This window comes from Phocoena phocoena, chromosome 16 (genome assembly GCF_963924675.1).
Source record: "Phocoena phocoena chromosome 16, mPhoPho1.1, whole genome shotgun sequence".
NCBI classification, from domain to species: Eukaryota; Metazoa; Chordata; class Mammalia; order Artiodactyla; family Phocoenidae; genus Phocoena; species Phocoena phocoena.
The window spans coordinates 40,645,586-40,664,117 of record NC_089234.1 but is presented as its reverse complement, the minus strand read 5'-3'; the positions used below and the strand labels follow the sequence as shown (position 1 = coordinate 40,664,117).

Here is an 18,532-nt window from a genome sequence, read left to right as displayed (position 1 = left end):
GAAATATGCTCTCAGGGATGGAGTATAAAATAGGAGGTAAGATGATGAAATAAAGGGACAATAAGCCAAACACACATTTGAATTCTGTAGTCACCTCAGAAAGCTACACGCGTACTGAGGAGGGACAAAACCATAGTAAACCAGATGGCCCTTGTAGCAATTCTCCTTCCACTCTTGACGTGGTTGGGCAGGACAGAGGTGCTTCAGCTGAAAGACAGCAAGTTGACTACCAGGCACTGGTGCTGACTTGCAAATGCTCTAAGTAAATGACACGAGTTCTAGTCACTGGATTTTTCAAACATTTTTCATTACCAGGAATCTCTTATTGTCAACCAGGGTATTTCTGCTCCCTTGAATAAATAATGAGAAGTTGTATGGTGAAAGAGGCAGAGCCCCTCTCTTGGAGCACTTCCCAAGGGGCATCCAGTTACACCCAAGCACACATTTTTGTGACGGTAAGAGCCTTGGAAACCACATGCATTCTGCTAATTTTTTGCTTCCCCAATAAACCTGACATTATTCAAGAGAAAGTAAGTCTCCTTATTCTATGATTACACCCTGGCTTTAAACTAAACTAAAACTAATTGCAGAGATGCAGAATGGCAGAAAAGTAAACCTCAGGGTTTGGAGTCACATCAGTCTTGAATTTGAGCAGTGCCTCTGGCACACAATGATTGTGTGACCACAGGAAATATATATAATTTAGGATGTGAATATTGGTGATACTAATGCCTACCAACTAGATTCATGTGAAGACTAGTAAAGAACTGTATGTAAAGCACTTATACTGAGTCTGGGCCAAAGCAGGTACTCAATAAATATTAGTAGGTATGTATGCATAATGTAAATCAGAGGTTGCAGCACATAGTAGGTGCTCTGTCTACATTTTTTGTCCCAACTCAACCTAGCAGCAATTTTCCTTCATTACCAAACTTAGTTCCATTAATTTTGGCTATTTATATAAGTGAATTTATCCTTCATAGGATGAATATTCATTGCGACTAAGTATAAAACAATGACCACAACCATAACCGCAATAACAAAGCTTCAGTCTGTGAAGACAATTTCCAAGAAGTATCCTGAGTGCACTGAGCAATGGCAGCATTTATAAGAATTTTTAGGAATACTTGAAAGGGACAAGAGATGTCAATTTACAAGTTCTGCTTAAATAAAATTAATAAGATTTAATAGTGACCGATCACTTCCTTTACTCTACCTCAATTTAATTTAGCAGACATTAGTTTTCTTCAAAACACCTGCTTTCTTCAATAGATTGTGCTAAGTATTGTAAGAAGGAAAAACTGAATTAGATACAGTCATTGTCTTACCTAAATCTTGGGGTTATTTTGAGAATCAACCTGATACTTTTCATAAATACCTATTTCAGGAACCTTTCTATTGTAAATGACTAAACCAACTTGACTAAACAAACACACATAAAGAATGGGGGGTGGGGCTTGGTGGCTTCAGCAATCCAAGTCCAGGACTACCTGGATTCAGGCATGGCTAGATCCAGAGACTGAAGAAAGTAACAAATAATCTGTTCCTTTCTCTTCAACAGCTCTGTTCTAGTTCTGCATCCTGTGTGCTGACTTCATTTTCCCACTCTTTCCATTCGTCTTGCCAAGATGGCTAACAGCAAGAACAGACTCACATTCTCACAGTTTAGCAACCCCACTAGAAAGTAAAGTTCTCTTTCCCACGCTTTCAGCAAAAGTCCCCGGTACTGTGTCTCATTACAGTGACTCTGTTCAGGTGACCATCTGTGGCCCAATCATGGAAGTAGATGGAACGCTTGAATGGGCCCAGCTTGTGTCAGAAAATTTTACAAACTGACACACTGCTCTGAAAACTTCTCTCCTCTAAGTGATTCGGAATCTAAGCTCCTTTTGTCATGTGGCTTTCAAAATGGTTATTTGTTCCTAGCTTGTCAAGTGTCTTTTTATCATGAAATGGTGTTGGATTTTATCAAATGCATTTTTTGTGTGTGGTTTTGTCCTTTATTGTATTAGTCCTTTGTATTGTATTAATCTTCATTTTTTTATTTTTTTAAATTATCAGGTAAGGATTATATATATATGTTAATATCAAGAAAGCATTGCAGTAATTCATTTAAACATAAAAATAACTGCAGATTTCTTCAGCTTTTTAGTTAAAGTCCACTCTTACAGCAAAACCTTTCAATTATAACCAAGCTAATCTGAATTCTTTAGGTAAGTAAACAAGAATAACTACTGGGTAGGTAAAATTATTTGATGTGTTCCTTAGGAAAAGCATGTTATGTTTTTCTGTCCAATGGGATATATTTTTCTGTTAGAACACCAATAATAAAATTGCATTTCTCAACAAAACTCAAATTAGTCTAAAGAGAGACCAATAAAAAAAAAATCTAAGTCCATACAACTGGGATAGATACTAGTGTTGTCATTGATAAAGAAGCTGTAGCCACTCAAATTAGCCAGAAGTTGAGGATGTTTGCCATTTTTGTGGCTGCACAGTGTCCTTTTATTGATGTTCCGACATGATTACAGAGTGGTCTTGTTTATATCTTGTTTGACTACAGTCACTGGTGGCCTCTGATTATTGATAATATTCTGTGGAAAATATTTATATTCTGTGGGAAGCAGTATGTTGTTAGCAACCAGGACATTTTTTTTTAAACCTTCTAGAGTTCCATAATTCCAAAAACGTAGAATTCTTTACCCACTTCACTTTTTCTTAAGGATTATTAGTCAGAGAGTTTCATCAAAATTAATATTCTGTAATTTCCAATGTCAGTCTCTGAAATAAGATCAATTAGAGTTGGAAAGTAGAAAGCACAGAAGCATTCAAGATTTATTTGCAAGATTCATTTGCAGTAGAAAGTGATGAACCATATAAGATTTATGTGTAGCACACTGAAACACACATTACTTTTTTATCAGAAAATTTACTTAACTAGCTATAACACCCTCTGCAAATCTAAAGAGGCAAATAAATACTTCAGTTAGTACTCTGATATATAATAAACAATTACCAAGTGAAATCTGATGAGCCTAAAAGCTAGAAAGTTGGAGTTAGCTTCTAGATAATGAGGAATACTAATTTAGAAGTCCTTTAAATACTTTATCTCCATGTGTGTCTCAGAATATGAAGTATTTAACAATTTATGCTTGTTGCATTTTTTTTCTTTAGCTTTTAGGATACGTTCACATATACCTCTTCCACTTCATTTGCTTCTCTAAAATAATCATAAGAACCTGTATTGTTGAATACTTAAAATGTGCTAATTATATAAATTTTGCTTCATTTAAACTTTACAAATAGTGTACAGAGGGTACATTTACTATAGTTATTTTGATTAGGAAATCAAATATTAAAAAAAAAATTGGTCAAGGTGGTGCAAACAGAAGGAAATAGAGAAAACTACTGTAAATTTGTCATATGCTTTATAACCACATACATTCCCTGCCGAAAGACAGGAATTTGTATAAAATTATATATGTAAAAGGGATTGGCAAACTGGGACTACTGTATAATTTTCAAGCATTATTAAATTAAGATGAGATGCAGAGAGATCTTAAGATCCCACGGATCACTTCTGATTGTTACTTAGATTTTGTGATATTGCACAGTGTGGTTTCCAGGTTTCTATATATTGTCTTGGCCATGTATCAAAGAATGAAATGGAATTCAGATGTACAGGAGAAGCTTTTCAAAATGACCTCTGCTTGACTGACTACCTGAGTAATCGGTACTCTCCATTCTTCTGTAAAATATACTGACTGATGGTCTTAGCAAGCTCAATATTTGGAGCTAGGAAGCTACTCTCACATATGCCTACAAACGCTGCTCTGTTTACACAATCATTTTCCAAAGCATGTTTTATCTGAGACTAGGGTTTCTGCTTAGTAATAAATAAGTGGCAAATCCACATAAATTCAGGATCAGTAAAATATAATCAATTTAAATTACTATTCTTTTTCCTTTGCTTACATTTCAAACAATAGAATATTCTGCTTAGTGAAACAATTTGATGCATTGAGAGAGATTCTGTAATGTCTTTTAGGATAGATATCTGGAGACCACCGCCTTGTTGAGACACATGCTTTCAATGACAATCATGGTTGATATCACGGTAGGTATTTGAAAAGTTTTATGAGTTGAATTTATCACTAGAATATAAATTCTATTAGAAAGGATTCCTATCTGGTCTGTTCACTGTTGGCTCCCTAGTACTGATACATATCATAAAGCAGACATACAATAAGGATTTGTTGAATTGATAAATTCCAAGTATCTTTCACTATCATCATGCATTTCTTTCGTAGGGATGAGCCTAGAAATGAAATAAAAGCTCCACAGAAGTTCTATAAGCACAGAAAGATTCATCTCATTACATTAACATTTTTAGTTTAAAATATATGTATTTGTAAGTATACATCCAGTAGCATAGAACATAAAATGATTCTTATGGTTTAGTCCATTAGATTCTTATAGTTTCAAGTAAATATTGTTGGTTAACTTGTTCTACTGTAAGAAATAAGAAGATAAAAGAAACGTTGAGTTTTGGTGACTGCTAGTTTGTTTTGTTTTGTTTGTTTGTTGTGTATTTGCTATGATCTCAGAAGAAAATAATGAATTTTTCTTTTATAACATAGTAATAGATTGTATTTCCAGATAAGTTTAGACTTCCTCTGCAAAAAGAGGCAATTACTCCATAAAAATTTTGAAAAAGAGGATTCCTAGAAGCAGAAAACTGATTTAATTTCTACTTAGATACCTTAGTATCTTGAAACAAACCACTCATTAAAGTTATCTTAGTTTTAAAATCCCTATTCTTGACCTTTCTGTTGTTTAGGCCCTAGGTAAACTTCAACTTTTCATTTTTATTTGGAAAATTAAAAATAGCAAAATCACAACTTTGACCAGAAAGATTCTTTTGTTTGTTTTTGGTTTTGGTTTTTCTGCGGTACGCAGGCCTCTCACAGCTGTGGCCTCTCCCGTTACGGAGCACAGGCCCCGGACGCGCAGGCTCAGCAGCCATGGCTCACGGGCTCAGCCGCTCCATGGCATGTGGAATCTTCCCGGACCAGGGCAAGAACCCGCGTCCCCTGCATCGGCAGGCAGACTCCCAACCACTGCACCACCAGGGAAGCCCGACCAGAAAGATTTTAAACATTAAAGTAATGCTAGCTCCTGGAACAAACCCCAGAATGGTTTTATTTCGGGAAAATTATGCATAGAAGTTTATTTTTCACCAATAAATTTACAAACTGCTCTGAAAACTGCTCTCCTCTAAGGGATTCAGAATCTAAGCTCCTTTTGTCATGTGGTTTTCAAAATGGTTATTTGTTCCTAGTTTGTCAAGTGTTTTTTATCATGAAATGGTGTTGAATTTTATCAAACGCATTTTTCGCATGTGGTTTTGTGCTTTATTGTATTAGTCCTTTGTATTGTATTGATAGATTTTCATATGCTGAACCAGCCTTACATTCCTGCAATAAATCCCACTTCATCATGGTGCATAATCCTCTTTATATGTTGCTGAATTTCTGTTGTTGAGATTTTTGTGTCTGCATTCATAAAGGATATTTGTCTAAACTTTGATGTCTTTGTGTGATTTTAGTAGTAGGATGATTCTGCCCTCATAGAATCTGTTGGGAAGAATTCCCTCCTCCCATTTGTGAAGTTTTGGAGGAGTTTGTGAAGAATTGATTAATTCTTCTTTAAGTGTTTGGTAAAATTCACCACTGACGATTTCAGGAGATGGACATTTCTTTATGGAAAGTTTGTTTATTACTAAATCAATCACTTTACTTGTTATAGGTCAATTCAGATTTTCTATTTCTTCTTGAGTCAGTTTTAGTACTTGGTGTCTTTCTAGGATATTTTTTTTTCTATTTAATCTAAATTTCCTAATTTGTTGACATACTTTCTCACACTACCCCGAAAATTCTTTTTTATTTCTGAAAGTTTAGACCTAATGTCTTGTCTTTTATCCCTGATTTTTGTAATTTGAGTTTTTTCTCTTTTTTTGTTCAGCCTAGCTAAAGGTTTGTCAATTTTGTTGATTTTTTTCAAAGAACTAAATTTTGTTTGGATGATTTTCTCTATGTTCTATTTCATTTACTTTATTTTCTATTATTCATTCTTCTCTATTATTATTCTCTATTATTATTTTTTCCTTCTGTTTACTTTGGTTGTTTTTTCCTTCTTTCGCTAGTTTCCTATGGTGGGTATTTAGATTACTGGTTTGAGATCTTTCCCTTTTTTAAAAAACAAAGCTATAGATATTCTTCTAAGCAATACTTTAGCTGTAATTCATAAAGTTTGGTATGTTGTATTAATATTTTCACTCATATCAATATTAAGAGAATTTTTCTTGAGATGCTACTTTACATCCTCTAGAATGACTATAATAAAAAAAGATATGCATTAACAATTATTGCTAAGGATGTGGAGAAATTGGAACCCTCATATCTTGCTAACAGAAATGCAGAACTGTACAGTCACTTTGGAAAACAATTTGGCAGTTCCTCAAAAACTTAAACATAGAATTACCATGTGATCCAGCAATTCAACTCCTAGGTACATAGCCAAGAGTACTGGAAACATAAGTCCACACAAATGTTTGTATACAAATGTTCACTGTACCATTAATCATAATACCCCAATAGTGGAAACAATCCAAAAATCTATCAACTGGTGAATGGTTGGGAGTAGTCAGAGAAATCTTCATTCAGAATGAGATAGTTAATCAAGTCTTGAAGGATAACTAGTGTTTGGTTTGGAAGAATGAAAGGATGAATGTATCCCAGGCAAGGGGATGATGTGAGTAGAGGTACCACTATGAGTATCCATTGTGAGTTTGGAAGTTGTAGGGCCATGAGGTTACAAGTAACGAACACCTAATCTAAATTAACAGAAGTAAAAATGGAATTTATAGTCCACACAACTAAATACACACAACTGAAACATCTCCTGATATTCCTCCCAATCTTTCCAAACTGTAAGTTCCAAAGTGTCAAAGGCAAATGCAGTTTTTGTTTACATGGAGTCAAGATATGGGTATATGGTCAGAACTGTATCTCTTTCTATCTCTGAGCTCTTAATCTTTCCACATATTGACATCATTCTCAAACAGGCTTTTTCTAAGCAGCAGAAAGGATAGCTATTACCAGTCCAAGCCCGTCCTTTCCTTAGACTCTTTTCCTGGGTCCATGTAGCAATTTTTTTTATCTGTGAATTTTTGTAACTTTGTAAATTCAATGCATTATACCAGACTAAGACATAAGAAATCTGGGAAGTTGGACAATATTAGTTATATCAGAAAATAACTTAAAACTCTAAGGGGCAAATGTCAAAAGCCCTTGCTTACGTTGAATGTGGATTTCTAAATTTACAAAAAGAGAAGAGTCTTGAGAAGACTAATTTTACACACATATATTATATATGATACATATTTATTGATACTTGTAACAGAGAAGTCGTGTGTAGTAAAAGACATAAGAGGCCCCCTACTTAAAAATGTTACGTAGTATCTGGAACAGGGAAGTTATGTTGTTCTCCCTTGTCTCTCAGTTCCTATCCCGGGGCCTGACACAGAGCAGCTTCTAGGAAGTAATGTATAGAATGAGTGAACAGGTATGGGGATGTGTGATGTCTCAGTGTAGCCCTTGGCTCACTACAATTCTGAGTTTGGTCACTAGATGGCAGGGCTGACCAGTAATTTCTCTTTGGGACCTTGGAGGAGGATGATCCTCTGGGAACCTGTCCCTGACAGTGGTCCCTTGGAAGCCACACAAAGCAGCCTGAAGGACAGAATCCCCCTCCCCACCATCCCATCTCTCTTTAAATAGGGGAGTCAACTGGGGAGCCCGGTGCTCCTGGGTCAGTCTAACCTGGTTACTCTGGGCCTCCCATCAGTCTGTTCCCTCACCGATTGCAGGAAGCTCTCATTCCAGGTCCTTTTTCTCTGTCAGGGGAGTTCTTTTCTCAAGGGCTAGGGGTCTCATATGCATACAACACTCTGGTCTTCCCTCCAACATATTTCTGGTTTTTAAGTATTTTTCTCATGCCCATGTAACAGCTTGAGGACTGAGACTTACAAGGTGAGAGCATTTGCCTAAGTCACAACGCTCAGGTCAGAATGGAGTAGAATCAGGTGTGTGTATGTCCCCTTCCTTGACCTCCCTCCTGCCTTGGGGGGTTGGGGGCTAGGCACACAAAGGAAAGTGGAGGAGGGGCAGCTGGCATCTAGCTCAGCCATTCCTGGCAAGAACTAGCCTTTCCTTGGCCCTTCTAACAGAGCACATCTTCCTTAACCCTCTCTCCCTCCCATTTTATTGCCCAGCTACTTTCCTCCTCCAGGACTTTCCTATCCAGGACAGTCTCACCTCTTTACCCAACTTCCCATTTCAGAGAAGTGATCATGGGAATTGGTTGGGTTCCCCTGACCTAAGAGGGCTGTTAGTCAGCTTGGGCTGCCTCAGCAAGATATCACTGAATGGGTAGTTTAAACAACAGATATTTATTTTCTCACAGTTCTGGATGCTAGAAGCCCAAGATAAAGATGTAAGCAGAGATGGTTTCTGATGGTTCCTACAAGGCTATAGGTGGCCTGTTGCCTGCTTTCTGTGTCCTCTCATGGGCTTTTCTGTGTGAGTGCACAGAGAGATGCAGCTTCAGAACCCAGAAGCAGCGAGACCCGCACCTCTACCCTCCTTGGCTCTCAGGCTCTCCCATGAGTCTTGGCTGGAGGAATTCCTGATGCTACATATGTTGATAAAGGGCCCACTCAGGGCATTTGTGGACTCCCTGTGTACACTGACATGGACATGCAGATATACCTACTGTGCCAGTTACCAAAGGACTCTTGGCTACAGATTTACTCTTCCATATATGCTCTGTGATAAGCCACAAAATTCCTTTAAGCATTTCTCCTTTAAAGTGAGCATGATCAGGAATGTAAATTGGTACAACCACTAAAAAACTAAAAATAGAACTATCATATGACCCAGCAATCCCACTCCTGGGCATATATCTGGAGAAAACCATAATTAGAGAAGATGCATGCACCCCAATGTTCACTGCACTATTTACAATAGCCAAGACATGGAAGCAACCTAAATGTCTATTGATAGAGGAATGGATAAAGAAGATGTGGTACATATACAATAGAATATTATTCAGCCATGAAAAAGAATGAAATAATGCCATTTGCAGCAACATTGATGGACACAGAGATTATCATAGTAAGTGAAGTAAGTCAGACAGAGAAAGACAAATATCATACGATATCACTCATATGTGGAATCTAATTTTTTTAAATGATAGAAATGAACTTATTTACAAAACATAAACAGACTTACAGATATAGAAAACAAACCTATGGTTACCAAAGGGGAAACATGGAGGGAAGAGATAAATCAGGAGCTTGGGAAGAACATACACACACTACTATATAAAAGATAGACAACCAACAAGGACCTACTGTATATCACAGAGAACTCTACTCAGTATCTGGTGATAACCTATATGAGAAAAGAAACTGAAAAAGAATGAATATATGTATAACTGAATCACTTTGCTGTACACCCGAAACTAATACAACATTGTAAATCAACTATAACCCAATAAAATAAAAAAATAAAATAAAGTGAGCAGGATAAGCTTTCACAATAGAGGGCACTAGAGAGAAGCTGAGAGAAAAAGGGACCCTCAGTTTCTTGATGCAGCTTGACTTGAGAATATCCTGGGAGCTCCGTCCTTGCCAAGATCCCAACACACAGTCTCTCCTTGAGTCAATGAGCTTGACCACAATCTTCCTGCAGCCTCCTTGGCAGGGAATCCTGGGCCTCAGGCTTTTTTGCCTGCACAACTGCCCTGATTTCCCCTGTTTGTCACCCTCCCCCAGGTGTGTCTCCCCAAATCCTCCTGAAGCAAAGGCTCTTGGTCGAGGACCAGCACCTTCTAGGTCTGCTACATCTTCGCCCCACTCCTCCTGCTAAAATTTGAGGCTCAGCCAGAATATGTGGTCTGCCTAAACTCAGAGTCATGAGCCCAAACCAAGCCTTCAGGTTCCAAATCTCAAACTTCACCTCTCAGCTGAGGTTGCCCAGGAACACTGCTTCCCAGGGGAAGAAGGCTATTGTAACACCATCCTGGAGGCAGTGAAGGCCTTGTCTTAAACAGGATGGTATGATAAGCTGCATGCCGTGCATTCCGAGTGTGGATCAGAAGACAGTATATCACGGCATAGCCAAGGCAGTGTTGTCCTGGTCCACAGATGAAGAAACAGGATCTGAAGGAGACAGAACTTGGCCAAAGTCACACGGCCAGGAAGTGGCAGGGCTGGGATTCCATCCCATTAAAGGAAAGTGATGTAGAGGGGCAGGCAGTCCTCCTACAGGTCAGACAGGCAGCACTGACTGTTGTCTGGTGGAGGTGTGCTGGGAAGGGCCTAAGGTCCAGAACAAATGTGTACAGCAGCCTTATTAGGTGGAGTGCAGACTGGGTAATCAGGGGCTGATGCATGTGGAAAGGGGTATCTCATGATAGGAAAGGCCTACTGGAGACTGTGGAGGATGGGAAGAGATTCAGTTGCATCCAGAGCAGTGGCTCAACTTGCAGATTGACTCTCCACCCAGATGTCCACCCCTTCCCAGCTCAGTTCCAGGAAGCTTCCTGACCTCTGGACTAAGTGTTCAATACAAACAAGCACAGTGATCAAAGCCAGAACTTCCAGTGTGACCTGGAGTCAGCTATCTCATTTTACCTCCTCCACTTTGGAGTAGGAACAAGGGGAAAGTCTGGATGCTGAAGAGTAGGGGAGGGAGATAAGCAAGTTTCCAGCAGACTTTTTTAGGCCCTGGATGTCCCAGTCTCTGTCCTTTGCTTTAGGCACGTGGCTCTGTACCATCCTGCAGTTTTTTCAGGCCCAGGGGTTGGGTCAGCAGGAAGTAAGGAAACCAGACCTTCCACAAGCCAAGGACCATCTAGTTGGAAAGGACGTGGAAGGTAATCTCATCCATATTCCTTCTGGTGCTTGGAGGCCTCTACTACACCCACACCACATGGCTCTGCAACCTCTGTTTGAAGCTCCTGTGACGGGTTCCCTCACCACCCTAAGCTAAAAGGGCATTTGATGACAGCTCTATTAGAAATGTTGTCCAGAATTGAATACATTTTGCTTCACAAAGTTATTGTTCCATCCCTTCTTGATCACTAGCACCTGATTCAAGCCATTTACTCACAAGATACCCATTATACCCCCTACAATAAGTTAACTGGCACCCAGATATTCAAGTCAGAAACTTGTATGCCCAAATTCCTTTTTTCTGCTCACCATTTCACACCCAACAAACTCCCAGGTTCTATCTACTATACCTTGTAGATGTTTCTCAAATGTGTCTAGCTTCTTGATCCAGCTGCCATTACCCTGATTCTGGCCACCATCATCTGCCGTTTAGACGATAGTAAGTACTTCCTTGCAGGTCAGCTTTTTTCCAGCCTTGCTCCCTTCCAACCTTGCTCCACATTTTAGTCAAAACAAGCTTTGAAAAGTTCAAATGTGATCATTCCTCTTCTATTGGAATTCCTCTAATGATCCTTGGGAGGAGGTCCAAAGTCTTACCCAGTTTATAAGTCATATCATCGATAGGTTTATGCCTTATCTCTCACCATTTGGATCTCACACTGTTAAGACCAACCAGACTGAACAGTACTATCCTTGGGAACCTGGCCTACTTTTTCTCACTTTCAAGCCATTGTACAGACTATTTCCATTGTAAAACTTGGACAAAGCACTGAAGGAAGCAGGGATAATCTTTAGATCACCCACAGCTTCCTTGAGACTCCCTTTGGAAACTTTTTCATGTGAAATAATTTTAATCTCACAGACAAGTTGAAAAAAATAGTAAAGAAAGGTGTCATGTCCTCTTCATCCATCATTCACCGATGGTAGGATCTAACGTACCAGAGTGCAAGTATCAAAACCAGGAAACTGACATTGGAACAATACAACAATAAGATATGGATGTTATTTGAATTTAACTATTTTTTACCTGCATTTTTTTTCTTGGTGTACAGTTCTATGAAATGTTATCGCAATCATAGGTTTGTGCAATCACCACAATTAAAGCACAGAACTATTCCATCACCCACAATGAAACTTTCTTGTGCTATACCTTTATACCTTCCCTGAAGCCCTATTCCCTGCCAACTGCTGATATGCTCCCCATTATTCAATTTTGTCATTTCAAGAATATTATATGAAAAGAATAATACAGTTTGTAAACTCTTGATATTATATTTATTTTACTTAACATAATGTCCTTGAAATTCATCCAAGTTATTGTATTAATTAAGAGCCTGTTCCTTTTCTTCTGTGAGTTTTCCATGGTTTATTTATCCATTCACTTGTTGAAGGACAATTGGGTTATTTCCAGGTTTTTTTCTGCTAGTAAAAATGAAGCTTCCAAAATGTGGTATTTACATATAATGGAATATTATTTAAACTTAAAAAGGAAGGAAATTCTGATACCTGCCGCAACATGAATGAACCTCGAAGACATTATGCTAAGTGAAATAAGCCTGTCACAAAAAGATAAACCCTATATTATTCCACTTATCTAGGACACCTAGAGTAGTCAAATTCATAGAGACAAAAAGTAGAACAGTGGTTACCAAGGATCGGGGGTGGGGCTGGGGGTTGGAAATGGGGAGTTATTATTTAATGGGTACAGAGGTTCGGTTTGGGATGATGAAAATATTCTGGAGACGGGTAGTGGTGAAGGTTGCACAACAATGTAAATGTACTTAATGTGGCCAAATTGTATACCTAATAATGGTCAAAATGGTAAACTTTATGTTATTCATATTTTACCACAATAAAAAGTAGAAAAGTAAATAGATAGAATATAACATCATGGAGTATAAGTAATATGAAAGAAAATAAAGCAAGTTAAGAGGATAGAGAGTGGGACCACTTAGATAAAGTTATCAACACAGATTTCTCTGAGACAGGAATGTCTCAATAGAAGAGAAAGAGCCAGCCGGTGACATGATGGAGGGGACATTCAGGCTGGGAGAAAACCAAGTGTAAAGCCTGAGGCAGGAGTGGTCTTGGTATGTGGAAGGCAGCAAGGGGTGTGCCGTGCCTTCGTGGATGAGCGTGTGTGCACTCCTGCGTGTCTGTGTGCACGGTTAGTGTGCCCAAGCACGTAAGCACATTCACAGGCGCCTCTGCGTTTCTCATTGCAGACAGGAATCTCGACACGATTAACCATGTGAGCCAGATCATGCTGACTCAGCAATGAGGACTGCCCAAATGATGGCGATTTAAAGGAAGAAATGTGCAGTATTAAAGAAAACAGCCACCCAGCACTGCACCCTGGGAAATGCTCCTAAGAAGAGTTTAGTGCAGCTCTAAGAGGACTTATTAATCTGGGGTTGAAGGTCAGGCCCATACTGTCCTTGTTTACAAGCCTGATTGGACCTTGCGTTACTGAATCCAGCCTCCTCCCTCCACCTAAGGCACCTGCCGGCACCCTGCTGGAGGGCCAGTTTCCTCGTGACTGTATCCCTGCTTTGCAGAAGCCGTGGTAAGTCCTTTCTGGTGAATGGATCTGGGGTCCTGGATCAAATGTCTAGGGATTTGACTTGATCTTGGAGGCCTAGAAAATACTTTCTAGGGTGTGTGGGGAGATGGCAGGCAGAAGCCATGCTGGGGGTATCTCTTTCTCTGCTTACGCTGGGGTATCTGTGACTTTCCCGGATTCACCTGACCATTTGCAAATGAGACTGTGCCTTTGTTTTCAAAGGGAGCCGAGAAGGATTAGACCCTTGATGCTGGGCTGCTGAGGTTTCCTGGGGGAGGGACAGCTGGAAGAGGACTTTGAAGGACATAAAATGTCAGGCTTGAGAAATGAGAAGGGTATTCAAGGAAGGTGTTCTAATTGCCAGTGGTTTTGACTCATAGGACACACAGAATACCTGCCAGGAAGTAGAGAGGGATCTGGCACCCTGCCTGGGTCAAGATAGTGAGAAATTTCCAGAGAAACTTCTCTCCCTGGCAAGTCTCTCTTACAGTGGGAAATAAAACATCAAGAGGAAACAAACTCAACTTAATTCTGGCCAGGTTAGTAACTAGCAGTGACTCTTCCTCCCCGGATCATTAGCCTGCAGCTTAGTGAGTGCCACTGAGTAGATGTTGGTTAACTGGCACTGAGGGCAATGGACTGTCCAGGTATAAGGATGGGATGCAGGTGGCAGATGGGCCCAAATATGAAAGGTGAGACAGAGAGAGCTGGGTCTCCATTCACGTTCACTCCCCAAGTCAGCAGGCATGAGTGAGCTGGCAATGTTATGCCTATTTGCTCTCACAAAGGACACAGAGAGCACACTCCTAGCCTTTTAGCAGTAACACTAGAGGCCAGGCACTGGTAACCCCTTCTCCCCGACAATGCAAGCTGTTATGACTACCTTTGCTGAAGTAGTAATACAACGTCACAGGAGGATTTACTTTTCCAAATTCCCAATCTGGAGGCCAGGAATGGGTCATCCATCTCTATATCACCTGTGCCCAGTATAGGTTATAGGAAAAAGGGCAGGTTCAGTAAATATGTGTTGATTAACTGAACAGGATGAGATAATCTTCCTTGACTTTTCCCACACCAAGGTGAGGACCATGTCACTGTTTCCATCACTCCCTCTGCTTCTCCTGATTGTGGTGACAGCATCGTGTATAGAAACAGAAAACTGTGAGAATGTACAAAAGACTTGCCCTGTGATTGCCTGTGGTTCTTCAGGAATCAACGGCCTCCCAGGCAAAGATAGGCATGATGGTGCCAAGGGAGAAAAGGGAGAACCAGGTACAGTTTGGGCTGTTCTATCTCTGTGACTCTTTATCTTCCAAAGGAAACTGCCTGGAGATGTGAGGAGGATAATGTCATATTCATGTAGCTTGTATTTCTCTCAACTACAAATTATAATTCAAAAGAGAGATACAGCTCTGACTCTCACATCCCAAACTTCCACCAGGAACTGGTGACACCTGGTGGTCCTGCCGGCTCAGGAAGTTGACCCTCGAGGCAGACCATCCCATGGAACACAGGAAGCTTTCCTTCTATGGTCATTAGAAAGAGCGGTTCAGAATGTGAGCCCTGGATCAGTGTCTCCTTTCTCCTGGGAAGGGATTGGGCATCAAGCTTTTGGAGAAACAGAGCAGGAACGCAAATACTGTCATGTTTCCTTAGTCCTCCAACAGGTCAAGGACTCAGAGGCTTTCAGGGCCCTCCTGGAAAGGTAGGGCCTCAAGGAATGCCAGGGCCACCTGGGTTACCAGGACAAGTGGGCCAAAAAGGAGACCCTGGAGATGATTTGGGTAAGGAATTTACTTCAGCAAGGTCTAGGCTGAAGGCCCCCAGGGTCTGGCAACTCTGAGTACCATGTGGGAGATGCCCCTTCTCCTGCTGCTTCCTGGGAAGATGCCCAACTCTGCTTCCTGACCCAGCAGCCTCTAGCTTCTCTAGGTTACTTAGAGCCTCAAGGGATTCCTATCAATGCCTGAATACAGACTCACAAACCCTTCAGAGCCAAACCCTCATCAGGTGCCTCCTGGAGGAGCTAAGCCTAGGCTCTCCTGCAGCTGAAACAATCCAATGTGAGGCTCTGGTCCAAAAGGGATAAAATAGGTTATCTATGTGTTGGGCTTGTTATGCCTATTTTCACAACAATGGTAGATACATGGTATGCCAGTTATCTCTTACCTCATGAGAAACAAACAAAACACAGCCATTTATTTAAATCACAAATCTATGAATCAAGTGATTTCTTTGCTGGTCTCAGATGGACTCACTCATGTGTCTGTGGTCAACTGATGGCCAATGGTCTCACTTACATGTCTGGCTGTTGTTTGACCATCAGCTGGAGTGATGAGCGTAGCTGAGCCACAGATCTCATCCTCCAATTGACTCACCTGGGCTTATTCACATAGAGATGATTACAGGATTTCCAAAAGAAGAAAGATCAGAAGCTTTAAGGCCTCCTGAAGGCTTAGGACACATACATTATTGCTTCTGTCACATTCCATTGGTCAAAACAAGTTACAAGGCCCGCTCAGATTCAAGGAGTGGGGAAATAAACTCCATTTCTTAATGAGAGAAGCTGTACCACACTGAGGTCACTGTGTGCCATCTGCTACACACAGCTTGTTGCCTCATGCCCTCCCCTCTTGGATAATGGGCAACTCACAAAAATCCTGGTTTACTGATTAACAGAACAAACTCAGGGAAAAACAAAACAAAAAGCAACAAAAACAAAACTTCCCCAAAGACAAAACCCTGCAATCTTTATAGTCAATATTCACCAGCTCATAATAATTCCTCAAGTATTTTATTCCACAAGTTTACCCATGATAGAGCTATTTGTTTGGGGAAAAAACCAATTAGTGAATAGCTTGGCGTGTGGAGTGCTATAATGCTTGGTCAACAGGGAGTGTATGTATGTGCGTGTGGGTGTGTATGCGTGTACAAAGTGTCTTTCCATACATTCAACAGATGAGTGATGTTTTGGGCTGGATGGAAACAGAGATACTTTTCCTTCTTTATGCTTCTTTATGCTTAAAATATTTTTCATTTTCTTTCAAAGAGCAAATGTCAGTACAAAAGAAACTCTTATCTTGATTTTTTTTTTTTTTTAGTTTGAAAAGTACCCTACCCCCTTGTAGTTCTCAGATGTCTTTTCAACAATGCTCTTTCACTTTGTTTTAATTTTCTAGGTAACTATATTAGCCAGGCTACTTCAGAAAGAGCAGCTCTGTGATCAGAACTGGACCAACTCAAAAAATATAAGCCTTCTCTCTTACTTTTCAGGCAGCTTGAAGTTTGGGAAAGTGGAAGGCAACAAATATTTACTGAATACATGTAATTTTCTAGTACCTGGATAGATGCTTTTCATATTCTGACCTCATGAAATCCTCACAACAACCTTTTGGTAGAAACGGAAGCAAAGGAAAATTACATAATTTGCTCAAATGCACAGAGCTAATAAATGGCAGAGGCAGTTTATAAATTGAAGTCAGTCTGATACCAGAGACCCTGATCCTTTATCTTTACTATCAGTGTACATATGTGTCACTGAAAATGGGACCTATGCCTCTTTCCCTTTGTTATGCTGTTGCTGAGAACTGGCAATGAGGCTAACCTGTTTCCTGGCCTAGGACAAATATTCTCAGACATTTAAATTTATTTTTAAGTTAATATTGGGGTAAAACTTAGAATTCCAATTATATGTATTCTAGAACTCTGGTCCAAAAGGACAAAGGCCTTTGTTCCATTCTGTTTCTTCAGATTAGGGCTGCTAGATTTAACAAAGAAAAATATAGGACACCCAGTTAAACTTGAATTTCAGGTAAACAACAACTAATTTTTTTTAGTATAAGTATGTCCTAAAAATTGCATGTGAGACACTTATACTAAAAAATTTCACTGTTTATCTATAATTCAAATATAACTGGACATACTGTATTTTATGTGGCAACGCTACTGTTGAAGGCTTTGTCCAGAAAAATATCTTGAGGTGGACTTAGAGACAAGCCAGTGTCACCTATATTTTCCCATTTTAGGGCTGATCTTCCCTTCAGGCAAAAAAGTTGGGGAAAAGTTTTATTTTACCAATGGTGAAAAGATGACCTTTGATGAAGTGAAGACTCTGTGTGCCCAGTTCCAGGCCTCTGTGGCCATTCCTACTAATGCTGAAGAAAACAAGGCCATCCAGGATATAGCCAGTGGAGGGGCCTTCCTGGGCATCACAAATGAGGAGACTGATGGCCAGTCTGTGGATCTGACAGGAAAGAGGGTGACCTACCAAAATTGGCATGATGGTGAGCCCAATAACGCTGGTTCTGAGGAACACTGTGTGACACTCCTGGTGGACGGCACATGGAATGACATCACCTGTTCTGCCTCCTTTGTGGCTGTCTGCAAATACTCTGCCTGAGGGAGCGTGACCCTCAGGCCCTCCTGTCCCTTTGCTCATCTCACAGGTCGACAGTCTGGTTTGAAAGATAAATCTATATCAATTTCCCATACCCAGTATTGAGTTGCCCCTTTGAGGGGAATCAGAGACAATGAGAAGAATGGATTGAGAATGATGAGATGTGGGAGTAAAAAGTGAGAAGAGACTGATAGTGGCCTAAGAGTTTCTGGTTCAGACCCAATCACTAATAATAATCACTAACAACAATAACTACAAAATAATAATAGTAATAATAGCAGGAGCAGTACTAGTAGTACTAAGAACAAAATTTTAAATGTTTACTATGAGTTAGGCCCTACATTATGTGTAGTACATTAATTACCTAATTTAATTAGGCTGCTAATTTTTGTTTGAGTAGTGTTATCTAAGGTACAAAACTAAAATGGATTTATTTTTCTTTTACTCTAAACACTCGTGTTCTGTTGAGCCTTTCTTTCTCTTTGGGTCGAGAGCTCCCCTAAATGACATCTTCCCAGGCGAATTCCATAGCTTTTCTGCCAGTCTCAGGTAT

At 39.9% G+C, this 18,532-nt stretch overlaps 1 protein-coding gene across 1 annotated transcript; it reads left to right on the top strand.

Moving 5' to 3' along the window:
• Positions 1-14,671: 14,671 nt before the first annotated feature.
• MBL2 (mannose binding lectin 2) lies at positions 14,672-17,982 on the top strand. The gene is given in 4 exon segments (XM_065893908.1): positions 14,672-14,855; positions 15,251-15,367; positions 16,763-16,831; positions 17,609-17,982. Coding segments are annotated over 4 exon segments (744 nt in total).
• Positions 17,983-18,532: the final 550 nt, after the last annotated feature.